The sequence below is a fragment of the Nuphar pumila genome, chromosome 2 (genome assembly GCF_984573655.1).
Source record: "Nuphar pumila chromosome 2, dmNupPumi1.hap1.1, whole genome shotgun sequence".
NCBI lineage: Eukaryota > Viridiplantae > Streptophyta > Magnoliopsida > Nymphaeales > Nymphaeaceae > Nuphar > Nuphar pumila.
The window spans coordinates 43,580,883-43,595,200 of NC_143250.1; the positions used below are offsets into that span (position 1 = coordinate 43,580,883).

Consider the following 14,318-nt stretch of genomic DNA (forward strand, 5'->3'; position numbering starts at 1 on the left):
TAATTCGATTGAGAGAAGAGTGTACAAATCATCCAGTGCTCAGACGGTTTTATCAAAACCTAATAATAAGGATGCTAAAACCAGGACTTCTTGTCCTCGTATCATGTTAGCTATATTGAACTCTCAATGTAACACATATAAATAGATTAAGAGAGAACCTCTATTCGTGAGATAGAATAGAGGATATCATCGTGGACGTAGGTTTACACCGAACCACATTATATCGCTGTGTGACTGTGCAATTTCCTTCTTGTGTTTTATTTCTTCTGTGTGAGTGCTGGTTCGTTTTACATCTCAAGCGACTTTAGTGCTGGGTATTCTCTAGTTTCACTCAGGTTACCTGTGGGATGTGTAGTTTCCAAACAGGGCCTTGAAAGCACTAGATGCAGATCAACGGCTCTAAAAAAAAAAAAACAGGGTCCATCTACGAAATGCAGAGTCCAACCATGGATGAACGGCATCAGGGTGACCACTGATGGATTACCGTAGAGGTCAAGACTCTGTTCAATCCCCACCGTATATCTCGATGTTAGTAGCAGACCTCAATCTCACGGTTTCCAAGTGCAATGCTCTAGAGGTTGAATAATGTGACCGACGATTTGTTATGCACAATATGACCTAATTTGCACTCCATCTCAACAGAAGGAAGAGTCAATAGAGTGTATGGCAAGGCATGACCCAACAAATGGGGCACTAGAAATGCAAGTACGGTGACCCAATGGGTTTGGCATAGTAGGATGGAGCCTAGGCCGTTTGACAGGCGGTTTAGGTTCAAATCTCATGGGCGTCACTCATGTATAAGCCGAGGTAAGCTCTCAGAGTTCGAATCTGACTAAAATCTGAATCCTATTACATGTAAATGTCAGATATAAACAAGTCGGATCTGGATTTGGTTTCAGCTGATTACCATCGGACATTGAATCTGAATTCTGATCCGATTAAATGCGATTAAGTTGGACTTAGTAATGCCTAGATCCTACCGGGTTTCTACCCGTTCACATCCCTACCCGGCCCCATTTCAGGCAAGAAAAGGTTTGTAAAGAAAACCAGACATCCAACTTTAAAACTTTCAAAAACATGTTCCCTGCCTAATTACTTTTACTTCAATAGTTTGGTTTGAATATGATGAAAATCGACAATTTGGACAGATTTGGGTCGGACCTGGACACGTATACATTTCGTAATTGAGAGTCCAATATGATTGGAGTAGGGACGCCAATGAATCAGATTTTATCCCATATCCTACTGAATTTGATTCTGGTTAGTTTCATTTGGTAAGCCAAAACCATATCGGATGATAATGCATGGGACGTGGACATGGTTTTGATTTTTTGCAACCGAATCCAAAAAATATCTGAGTTTGACGGATACCGAATCCATACATTTACATGTAAAAAAGAGGATCTAGTATGAGCTTTTCACCATCCAAATCCGAATTCAAATCCGTTCAGCCAACATCGATCCAATTAGTGACATATGTTATTAGCCAGATCTGATCCGAATCCAACTTGGTTTACATCCCTAGGTTGGGGTGATACCAGATATCACATTACGACTCCAAATCCGAATCCAACTCAGGCTAAAACGGATCCAAAATAAGTCGGATTGTGATAACCGAATCCGTCCCGTTTACATCTGACATTTGGATTCTCTAACGGTCAAAATCACCAACAAAACACAAAACATTTGGCGCCCGCGGGAACTATGAAATCTGAGGCAGATAAGATGATACCCTAAATCATCGCTTATGTTCTCAAAAATCGCACCCGACAGCATTAATTAATGGTTATTGGTTACGGATCCCATGACATTGCCATCCAATCAATCAATCAATCAATGGCTAGAGTTGCTCCACATTTTTACCTTTACGTGGACTGGCTCAAGCCATCCAGATGTTTCACCTGAACGGCCAAAAATATTGAGACTGCGGGCCCCACTTAATAACGCTTCTGTGATCGGTCGGAAGACAAATCCGAGGATTTAAGCGATTGTTCAGTCTTTCCCTGGCTGGAAGGGTCCCTTTGATTGCGATGGCGGCCACCTTCCTTCCTATGCGCCGTTCCCTCTTCCTCTGGTAAACCGCCATCCAAAAGTCAAATTTTTACTAATTAATTAATTTAGTCATCTGGTCTTCTTCCTCGTTTCCTTCTTCTCCAATCAATTTATTCAGATGTGGGATTTTTTATTTTTTCTTTCTGGTTCCCTTATCGTCGATCTCGAGAACGGTCTGAACCCTAATTTCACCCTTTTAAGAGAGATTCCGATGCCGAATTCCCAAAATTTGATCGATTTTTCGGAGCTGTCGAGTCGATCGTTCGGTTCAGGGGTTTAGGGTTTTGGAATTCTGTCTGATTTGGTGGCGTAAGGATGAAGGAAGAAACGATGAGGAAATTGGTGTATCTGGGGATCTTCATGTTCGGAATCGGCTGCTTCTTCGTGGGGACCTTCTGGAAGAGTCTAGAGTCTCAGGAATTGTTCTTCGCGTTCACCGGCGGCATCGGCGACGCCGGGTTCTCTCTTTCTAACGGCACCGATGGAGCGGTGAGTCGCTTCTTCGAGGAGACCGGGAATTCGTCGTTCTCGGTGCCGGGCGGAGGGGCGGGAATCGAGCTCTGCTCGCCCCATATGGAGAATTACGTGCCGTGCCGCGACGATTTCGATAAGATTCGGAGCGTTTTGCTGCCCGGAAAGGGTGGCCGGCTTGGGCGGGTTTGTCCGGATGAGAGTGATTTGTGGTTCTGCTTGGTTCCGGCTCCGAGGAGTTATCGGAAGCCGGTGCTGTGGCCGGAGAGCTTGAACGAGGTAATGCGTGAGTTTCTTTTATCTGTTGGCTTTAGTGAATTTTGCTGTTTATCTGTCTAGATAATGGAAGGAGAAGATTAACATCGTTGGTGAATCGTTTATGGACTATCGTGAAATTGTGTTTCTTATCTTCCACTCTTTTCTCTTTCTTGCTATGGGAATTTCGGTGCGAATTGCTTAACCATGAGCAGAATCACAGTATAGGATCATGTTGATCATTTCCGTTTTTAAGGAGCTTTTTTTTTGTGCTGATTCTTTAGACATGTTTTCTTTCTTTGGTCCCTTTCGAACATGAAAACACCAATTGTAGCGTAGAGATGGCTGCCTAGTTTAGCCCTGTCACGTTTGATTCATTCAAAGAGGAAATTATTGCTGTAATTTGAACAAGCCAGCGCAGTGGGGCAGAAAGTCGAAAACTGTGTGTTTGAATAAACCCTGCTATAATCTGCTATGAGAAATAAACCCCAAATCCGTCGATGACTTTCTTTAATTTGTGAACCCTTTATTCCAAATTGACATTTCTATTGATTAATCAGGAAACAATCTGGTGATCGAGGCGATCACCTTGATCACCTTTTCCACCAATCTCGTTGGAGAGTGTTGGGGTCCACATCTAACAGAACATGGGTTACACAGAGGCACTCTCCGACCAGATTGGTGGAGAAGGTGATTGACATGATCGCGTAGATCACTTGATCTCTTTTCACAGTCATAGATTTCCATCTTATCTAGATAGAGGTATAATAGTAAAATGTAATATGAAGTCTGTTTATGCTGGATGGTGGGGTTATAATGGTTTTCTTAGTAATTAAGACAGTGTCATAGACCACTTCCTGATCTGCTTCTTATTTGAATGTGTGCAACAATGAGATGATAACGTGAATCATACTGTAGCAGTAACATGGATATGGGTATGGTAAAGCATTGGTGGATACGCTGGAACTAACCAAATTGGTTCACAGATGCGCAATAATTTGTGCTGATTTGGTTGGTCAAGCCATTTGACTATGGCCATGTGAATTGAATGATTCATCCTGTTAGAGTCTTATGTATTGTTCATCTCATTAATTTTGATTCTCCTATCGCTAGGTAATTTTTTGCAACCTCTATGCCAACGATTCATGTGCTAATTATATCAAGTAAAGCTAGTAACAAGTCTTGATTGGGCACTTGTCCCTATACTTTATGAGTGGTGATACTCCTTATGCAGTCTAAAGTTTAATCCACTGATGCACTGCAGTGATTCCATGTTGGAGTTACAAAATTACTTCAGGAATTATGAAAAGAATAAGGGATGGTACTCGCCTACTCGGTAGGGATAAGTATAGTCATTCTTTTAGATGTGGCTGGGCATCACTATAGCGGACTTGGTTTTAAGCTTAGCAAGTTGTTCAAGATTTTTTTTTTCTGTATTCAATTCAAATGTGTTTATATTAAAAAATGTATATTTGTCTAATAGAAATGTTAGACAGGTATGGATAGGAAATTTCCCACTGTCAGGGCTGATAAGGTATGCAGTCAGCCAAAAATTCGTTGTTCCAGAGGGAGAGAAAATTAAGCTGTTGGAGCATGGAAAAGAACATTTTCTGCTACAGTTTTTATATAATCTGACCAAGGTATCTTGGTGTCGATTTTTTGATTAAGTTGATCTCTCCTCATCAAGCAATCATCTTTATTTTTATTTTGGAGTTCTGAAAGTATTTGTTTTATCCTACTCAGACAGTTCCTGATGCAATGCTTGGTGTGCACATCAAAGCAGCTCTTGAAATTGAATCTGGTTTCAGTGGAGTTGGTGCTGCACTCCTTTCTCACAATGTGAACAACCTCTTTATAGCAACAAGGGACATGCATAAAAAACAAGTGCAGCTTGCTCTTGAGCGTGGTATTCCTGCTATGCTTGCAGATTTTGGGGCACATAGGCTTCCATATCCCAGTGAAGCTTTTGATTTGATATACTGTTTGAAGTGCAATATTGATTGGGCCCATGATGGTATGCCATTAATCAGATCTCCTTCAACTGTGTTTTCTGAAGTTACTATTTGTTTGCGATTAAGATTGTGCAGCTTTTTTGCCCCACTGGTTTTGGTGATTGAGATTTCTACTCTTCCTATCCTACTTACTTTTATGTTTATCATCATTAGTAGGCTTCTAACTGGGAATATGATTTTAAAATTACTTAAGCTTGCGAGTAGTTTGTTCAGGTTCTAACTTATGAGTATTATTTGCTGAGAGAATTACTGGAAGTATGCATTGATTCTTGATGTTTTAGATGTATGGAAGAATTTTTTTTCCCTGATGAGAGATGTGTGGAAGACTTGCAAATCTCATTTTATTAGTACAGAACTATGATTTTGCAAATGCCTGGGCTATGTAGTTCATTCCTTTATTGACCTTTCAAAAATTGATGATCTTTCTATAAGATTTGCTGTAAATATAGGCATGAAGTTTGCAGGCTATTACTAAAGCATAACTTCTTGATGAAGTCTTTGTTGAAGCATGATGCCATGGATTTTTTCACTAACCATAAGTTGCTAAAATCTTCCCACTGCTAAGGAAAACAGTCATACACAATTTTCTAGTTCATCCCCACTTCCAGTTTTGAAATCTCATTATCAAAGTATTCTTGGTATTTAAATTGTAGATGTCAGATGTAATTTGGAAACAACCCAAATTTCAGGCCTGCCTTTATCACATAGAATTTGATATTTGATGTTCAAGAAGTGAGTATTCTCTATAAGCTTCAAAACATGACTTTTCCTTTTGAATTCATGTGCCTTTCCTTTTTTTCTCTTTTTGTTTCATTTCTAAATCTCCCAATAGTTGTGGGCATAGGATGTGTTATCCCCCTTCTGCAATTTTAGTAATTTGGCAATTGGTTGGGTCTGGGTTCGAATGGGGCAGTGTTACAGGAAGCACATAGTGATAGTGGGAAACCCAATTTGTTTGCCCATAAGGGCTCTGCTTATTTGGCTGGGGGGTGGCTAATTAAGTCCCAAGATGAAGAGATTTCATGAGTTCAAAACCTGAGATGTGCATCCTTGCCACAAGGACAAGGCTGGGTCTACTTCTTGGTGGGCAAGGGGGACCTGGGCTTTCACAACAATGAATGCCGCAAATAGGGCGTGGGTCAATTGATTGTACCTTTCAGTGAACAGAAAATTGTCAATTTTCTCCCTAGCTATCCAAAAAAAGAAAAAAGGAAAGTATATTCTTATCTGAGATTGGAATAAACTCAAAACAGATTGGATGTGAAGTTAGAAAATGGAGCAAAGTAATGCGATTTTTGTGGATTCTTTGCTTTGTTTTATTAATATCATGTGAATAATGAATCAGCAAGTAAATAACAAGACCAGGTTGCTGCAAGAAAAGAAATATAAACTAGAAAAAAGAAACAAAAAGGAGGAAGGTGGAAGGTGGGGGGGGAGAGGGAAGGAATTGCATCGGGAATAAATAGATGACCAGAAAGGAATAAGCAAAAGAAACTTGATGAAGATAAAAAGGATAAAGAAAAGTGACGGAGAGAAACAAGATACTAAGAGGAGAATAATAAAATTGGAAAGAAGGAAAAGAATTAAAGAAAGCCAAGAAAATAACAAACCTGAGATGTGGGTCACATGACTCCATGATCAGAATGCCAGCAATAGATTATGACTCTAATACCATAATTATCGTGGATAACCTGTATAAGAAGGAAGAAGGTTGAGAAGTAGCAGACATGTCTCCTGATGGTTCTCTCATGTGAGGGGATAGACATATAAATTTTTATTTATTAAAACAGCCCTTATAAAGTTAATTACAAAATATGGTTTTCTAATACATTACGTGTTTGCCACTACTTAGTACATAAATACACTAATGCACATGAGATATTACAATTTTACAAATAGTGCCACTACATAATGATGTCTAATATTTTCAATCAATGAAGTGCCTTGGCCATCTTACTAGCTATTTTTTTGGTAGAACAGTTTGTTTTCTTGTTTTTTAGGCTTAATTGTCGTAGTTGACATGATTTTGTGTGTGTGCGCATGCACACATCTGCAGATTTTAAAAACTAACCATGTTTTACTGTGGTGAAGGTGGCATTATGCTTCTTGAAGCTAATAGGATGTTGAGGGCTGGAGGTTATTTTGTTCTAGAGGTGGAGTTCCCACTGAAGGAGAGAAATTTCTGGAGTGGTATATTTCTCTATGTGGTACAAATTTCATCACGTGTCTCACGAGATCTGTGTAATGTTTGAATGTGACACCATTTTTTTTTTAGTTATTTAGAAGTGAAACATATTTCCTTTTTAGCTCTTAGGTACTTCACTGTGAAAGGTCAACCATCATCAGATGTAATAATCTCCAGTTTTCACGTTGCGCATATTTCACTGTTTTCAGTTCATTGGATTATTCATCATCCTTTTCTGCCTTTTTTGTTTAATCAAAATGCTACCAAATTGCCATAACATTTAGTTGCACCATTTAACCCTTATGCAGATATGAGCCATATAACTGGCCAGATATGCTGGTCACTTGTTGAGAAGCTAGAAAACATCTCATTCTGGAAGAAGCCTTTCAACAATAGTTGCTACATGAATAGAGGAGCAGGTGCACAGCCACCACTATGTGACCCATTGGATAACCAGGATGATGTATGGTAGGTCTCGCTTTTAAAAGATAAAGTTGTTTCACAAGGTTGTACACATGTACTTATATTTGTTAACACTTTGTGGTTTGCACTTTAGCACTCACACATGCATGCACACATTCACGCACAAAGACACCAACTTATTGACGCTTTAAAATGTACAGGCATGCAAATATTTGCAAAAGCAACTTTTTGCAATGCAAGAAACCAGTTTTGATCATATCTCATCCATTTACGACAATAATGTAGTTCACTCTGGCCATTACTAGTCAATGCCCTAATATCATTTTTTTTAGAGCTTCATTATGAGTGATTAGGAAAATAGCTACTGAGAACGTTTGCTTTCTGTTACATAAAAAATCATTCCTGATTTTTATAGAATTAGTAAGGGATAGTGTTTCTTTGTTGTCTAAAATACTTTTGCTCTTTTTTGCACGGATAACTGTCATTCTATGAGAATTGAAAGGAACTTGCAGTTTGAATGACAAAATGTTGGTTGACTGAGTAGATCTAATGCACTAGTTTCCTTCAATTATCTGCTGTGGTTTGTCATGGAATGTACAGGAGGAGAAAACACTATAGCTGATGATTATTAAGTATCATCGTTTAAATGCTTTTTTGTTCATGCACATTTATAAGTGTTTTCCAGTACTATATTATGAATTATGCATTAGTAGGCTAGTAGCATTTTTCTTTGTTGCACTATACCATGAAAAGTGACTAAATATGTTGCTTTTGTCGTGTGCCCCCTGTCGAATTTGTTCAATTTATTTAGTGAATGTTTTTCAGGCATGTGGAGTTGAAAAACTGCATTTCTCCATTGCCTGAGCATGTTGATGCCACCTCTTCAACTAACCTATACAGTTATACTCGTTTACCAAACCGGTTGAATGATGTGGACCTAGAAACACATGTATCAAAAGCTATGTCGTTCAAAACTGAAGCACGATATTGGACGCTGGTTGTGAATGGCTATTTTAACAAGCTTGGATGGAAAAATTTAAAGTTTCGCAATGTGATGGACATGAGGGCAGGCTTTGGCGGGTATATGCTTTTCCTTTTCTACTTCACAGTTTAAGAGTCACTAGGATGTAATTTTGACATGGAAAAATTTTCAATGCTTAAAAAATATATGTATTTGATCCATAATCATGTTAAGCTTATAAGAGTTTGTTGCATGCATCTTGAGTTAGTGCTATTATATGCAAATTTTGCAAGTGTCTCTCTCTCAGCTTCATCTTTTGTGTTACAGATTTGCAGCAGCATTATATCAGAAAGGCATAAACTGTTGGGTGATGAATGTGATTCCTATAAGTGGGCCTAACACGCTTCCTATAATTTATGATCAAGGATTCATTGGTGCAATTCATGATTGGTATCCTTCTCCTTCTCATGTATGCTTGCCAGGACATTTCTTGGCTTTGAGTTTGACATTTGTTCTGTGAATAGGTGTGAGCCCTTTGATACATATCCGCGAACTTATGATCTTATCCATGCTGCTGGAGTTTTCTCTTCTGAGTATAAGAGGTAATTTAGTTATTCATAGGAGTTCTCTCTTGAATTATAAAAGATAAATACTTACATTAATATGTTCTTTCCATGGATAAGTTTTTAAAAGAAATTGAAACATGGTTAGTTAATCAATCTACCATCGTATTGTTTATGTTCATTTCATGACATGACAAGATTAAAATTTTAATTATGAACACCCTCACGTATAGTGGTTGCTTGCTTATGTAAGTTGTTAAAGAACCAGTTCCATTTTTTTATCCATGTTGGATTGTGAAACTTTTAAGGTATGCTAGAGATGGTTTGCGAAGTCCTCATGAGGATTTCACATGGCTGGTACTTCTGGCATATTTATATTAGAATTTAGAAGCCATGTTGATTTTTCATCATGATAAGTTTTATATCTAAATGCAGTGAAACATTTTCTCAAAAGATACATTTGCAAAGTGTTATGCGACTCATGCCCTTGATGTGCAAACCATGAATTCAATATGGGTATGAACCACAGGAACAAAGTACTGCCGATATGTTTGAAAATATAATGATTTTAACACTATTTTTCATGGCCAATATTATGCCGAGAAAACATGATGTTTTAAAAAAATCACCTATTTTGAAAATGTTGCATCTTAACTCACATACACACACAAAAGCACTGGTGTGTATGTGTGTGTGTGTGTGTGTGAGAGAGAGAGAGAGAGAGAGAGAGAGAGAGAGAGAGAGAGAGAGCTTATCAAGTCCTCTAAACCCGCTTCTTTTTTCTCTCTGAGTAATCGCTTTGTGAAGAAACTGCCAATATTTAATATTGGTGACTGCTTAAAGGTCACAAACAGGCCCCTAATCTACCCTTTTGCTTAATCCTTTTTGTTCTGGTAGTAAATGTTAACTAAAAAAGGCACTGCAGTTATCTGCTAATTTGGACAAGGATTTCGGTTTCTTGTCTCCATCAGAAGGTTCTTGTTTCTGCATTCCTCTCTGTGCTCTCTGCCAGAATTGAAGATTGACCAAGTAATCCAATTAACGATCAGGCTGTTCATTTATTTCACTTGTGTAGCTAACTGTTTTATGTCAATAGTTGATGTATAACTATTTTTGTAGTCACTAATCATATGAGCAGTAGAAGTTGGTATCTTCTCTGCTGCTGTTGCTGCATATAATGATGATGATGATGGTATTAGCTTTTGCCTTTGGGGATTTAGACTCACAATGGCTTTTCCTTCATTGGTTCCTCCAGGTGTGAGATGATAGTGATTCTTCTCGAAATGGATAGGATCTTGCGCCCCGAGGGACAGGTGTACATCAGGGACACGCCTTCCATCCTTGCCCAGGTTGAAGTGCTAGCAAAGCAGATTGGCTGGAAAACGGTAATGGTAGTAACTCACGAAGGATTATATGGAGAATCAACTGTTTTGATTTGCCAAAAATTGTTCCTACATTTCTGATTACTGACCCAGAGTTCCCTGGGATCTTGTTAATTAAATATGACAGAAAATAGATGGGATGGCCTGGATCCATTTTTTGCTGACTGTCCCTTGGTCAGTCCATTCTCTGTGTTCATTGTGGTTCAACTATCCTTGAGCAAAGAGTCTTAAATGAGACCAACGGTGGTTCCGCTTGTCTGGTAGGAACATTTAGTGAAAGTCACTTTGTGTTGGGACGTTGCAAGTTCAAATCCCAATGGTATCGTTGTATAACTGGTAGGGGTCTGCCTAACCCCAGCTTGCCTTTCAAAATAAATAAATAAATAAATCGGGATAATAAAGGATGAATTCCAAAACATACAAATCAAGCTTTTTTGCCACCTCTAGAATGGAAACGGTCTAAATTTTCTTTTAAAATTAGGCTTAGTAAAGTAGGTCCAACTAGCTAATTGGACCCGACTCAAGGTCTGAAAAGTAAACGGACCAGGCATGGTTTGGAAGTTTGTAAACAAGACCCAAGCAAGATCCAATATCTGAACAAGATTTTAAGAAGTTTACATCTGGTGAGGGCCTGGGCCAGGTTTGATCCTTGGCTTGGTCTAAACAGGGTTTACACCAAGTCAATCCTTTTGCCTGTCTGGGTGACTGAGATATGCAGCCCATTGATGGACCGTTCAGTCTGTCCAAGAAATATGCTGGGCAGGCCTGTTGCTGGCTCCTAGATCTAACCTGCTCGTGCAATGCTTCGATCAATCGAAAAAGTAAGAGTCATGCTCAAAATCTAACCTGTTCCCGCAATGCACTTCGATAAATGGAAAAATAACAGTCATGCTCATAATCTTGCATATTATCAATCCAAAGCCGTGCCGTTCTTGCAATTAGTTGATTGCGTCTTCCAATTGGGAGATGATGCTGACAAAGATCCGGAAACCTTGGCCCATATCAGAGAGAAGGCAATACTCATTATCTGCACGGTAAGTTGACATCAAACCCGCAAAAGACCAAACCACCAAGAGAATCGTTTTCACAACCAATATTTTTCCAGCAAAACCAGAAAACAAAAGGGACAGCAGAAGATAGAGAAAAAAAAATTTGTTAGTGAAGTTTTGCATAGAATTCTAACTAAATTCGAGAAAGAAAAGGAAGTCCTGAAATTCCAGACACAAGTATTTCAAGAACTCAAGAGCACCTCAGCAACCAGAGAGAAAAATATGGTAACAACAGCACCCTCCATTAAATACACCATAAAACTAAAGGAGCAAGTGTCTCTAGAACAACAATTTCTAACAAGGCAGGCAGGAAAGCAAGTGACAGGAAGGCTGAAAATAATTTTCATCAGTAAAGGCTTGTGCCTGCAGTGCATCGAAAGAACAGGACAATTAAGCATGACAGTAAAGATTCAAAGACTCTTCAATCAAGAACCAAGAGTCCACCAACTCCAACTTGAATGGATAACCAAAAAAGTGTTCTCTAAGAGTATGTTTGATGACTTGTCCAGGGTTGGACGAAATGAACAAAAATAATGGAACAGAACATTGGTTCTGTTCGTTATGTAACAATTGCACCAAGTCCAACGTTTGTTTGGACCGTACTCAAATACTATGTTCCAAATGTTCGTTGTTTGATGATGATGTTCAGACAACTTGGACAATAATGGATAATAGGGCGGATTACTTTATTTTGGATCGTATGACCCGATCCGTACACCATTTTACATGTTTTAACAAGTTTATTATGGATGTTTAGCCTGGATATAGATCCAATTACGAAACTGTGTCGAAAATCATGATTTTTTGCCTTGAATATGAATTTTTGATCCAAATATGGATCTCGAATTGGATTCAGATACAGAAACATATGAAAATGTATGTCTAAAATCATGGATGCTGGGTTGGATTACTTTGTTTTGGATCATATGACCCGATCTACTTACCTGTTTACATATTTTAACAAGTTTATTGTGGATTTTAACCCAGATATGAATCCAATTACGAAACTATGTCTAAAATCATGGATTTTTACCTTGAATATGGATTTTTGACCCGAATATGGATCTTGAATTGGATTTAAATACCAAAACATGCAAAAACTTATGGGTGGGATTTGGTATGCAATGGATTGGATTTTCAACTCAGGATTGGGTTTGGGTTAGATATATGATTGAATCCGAATTTGATTACTTGAGATTCACTAAAGCAAGCATGATCCGCTTAACAATTAGATTGGGTTTTGATAAGCAAAATAGGCTATCCATGGGTTGGGCAAAATCGAGCCACTTCATGCCTTGAGCTAAAAACGCTAGACTTGGTATTGACAGTCAGGTATTAGGCATAAAGCCAAAAGTTAAGGCTCAATCAATATAAAAAGAGATGTGACCCATTATTTAAGTCAATATTCAAGGAAACAACAAATTTTTGTTCCTAGAAACTCCAAGAAACTGACATCAGACTCAAAGATAATGGCATAGTCACTTGCTTTATTTTATTATTGGGGGCAGCCAACCCTATCAGAATATGCAAAAAAAATGAGAACAAAAGGTTTGCCCAAGCAGCAGCAGTTCATGTTAAAGCCCACTGATGGTTGGTGATCCAAACTCAGAGTCTCATCATCTATCTCAAAGCCTTAAACTTCATAAACTACTTTGCCATATGCCATAGTAGCATAGAAGGATTCGATCCATTTTGCTATAAACCAATGTTGTTTAAATTGGTTTCTGAACATAATCAATAGACAAAAACGTGTAGAAAAAATAAAGAAGGTCGATTAAGCTTGAATCAGGCCGATTGAGGATTAAATAGGGCTAATCAGGCCAATAGACAAAAAAAAAAGCTTACAACCTTTTCAAATTTGATATTTCTACTATTTAAAAAGAATAGTGATTTCCCCAAGAAAATCAAAATTTTCAAATTCTCAGCAAATCTTTTTGCTAATATTATTGTGATATAATAGTGGCCAAATCAAAATTTCCTCACACTAGTAGATGAAGTGTGATCCTGTAATAGCAGTCTTTCCAAGATTACTTCTTCCCAACACCTATATTTTCTCAAGCTAGTTTGGCCTTAAAAATGGTCAAAGCACTTCATGAATAGCAGGATAAGGATGATCCTGATGAACAACATAATAGTAATTGTGATTCAAGCATCATTTTGTCATCAAATTTGGGCTTATTTAATTTATTCTTAACTGCTTAAGTTTTCACAAGTAACAGAAAAGCACCATGAATCTCAAACTGAATTCTTGCATACTCTTTATGTACATATCAATTATCTGCTGCTGCACAATTGATTGTTTTGGCTCAAGGTTTATATTGATCACATATTGAACTAAGGTGTTCTCGGGCAACCCAACTGCAGAATTGTTCCTCATGTCGCTAACCTCACTGTTTTTTTCTGCATCTCATGGCTGTCAATATCAGAGTCAACATGATTCTCATTGCTCAAATTGGTAAAGGTCTGAGAGCTCTGAGCTCTCTGAAACCAAATTATTGTGTGCCATAACAAATACTCAGAAACCATGCAGTCATTCTCTTTCGAAACTTGCAGATCTGAAAATTTCATCTTACTGTAATCTCTTGAAACAAAATTGTTGGTTTGTGAATCAAGCAACCTCTCATCTGTTATAACAAAAACTAGAGTTGTGCTAGATGTGGTAGTCACCATGACATCATGTGAATGGCCACTGTAAGCAAGCGATAATTGGACAAAACCTGCTCGAGAATGGAAGAGGTCTATTGAAGAGAGTGAGAACTCCTGACTTAGTCCACCATTTGCAGCAACCACCATAGAAATTGGAACCAATACAAACCCAAGCAACTGATCTTCCAAGAAAATTTTATCTTTGCTTACAACAACAACAACAGCACCTTCATCCCAAAACAATTGGGGTCAGCGATATGAACCAAAAAAGAAAATCATTCTGGGTATTCCACATGAATCCTTCTCCTCCAATTATTTA

General features: G+C 38.2%; 1 protein-coding gene across 1 annotated transcript; it reads left to right on the forward strand.

The window, feature by feature from the left end:
* The first annotated feature begins 2,178 nt into the window (after window positions 1-2,178).
* LOC149845360 (putative methyltransferase PMT12) lies at window positions 2,179-10,487 on the forward strand. Its single transcript, XM_089997584.1, has 9 exons — window positions 2,179-2,802; window positions 4,275-4,418; window positions 4,522-4,792; window positions 6,882-6,980; window positions 7,284-7,443; window positions 8,224-8,478; window positions 8,687-8,809; window positions 8,884-8,961; window positions 10,178-10,487. The coding sequence occupies exons 1-9, from the start codon at window positions 2,368-2,370 to the stop codon at window positions 10,383-10,385; spliced, it is 1,773 nt and encodes a 590-aa protein (XP_089853710.1). The 5' UTR covers window positions 2,179-2,367; the 3' UTR covers window positions 10,386-10,487.
* The last annotated feature ends 3,831 nt before the right edge of the window (window positions 10,488-14,318 follow it).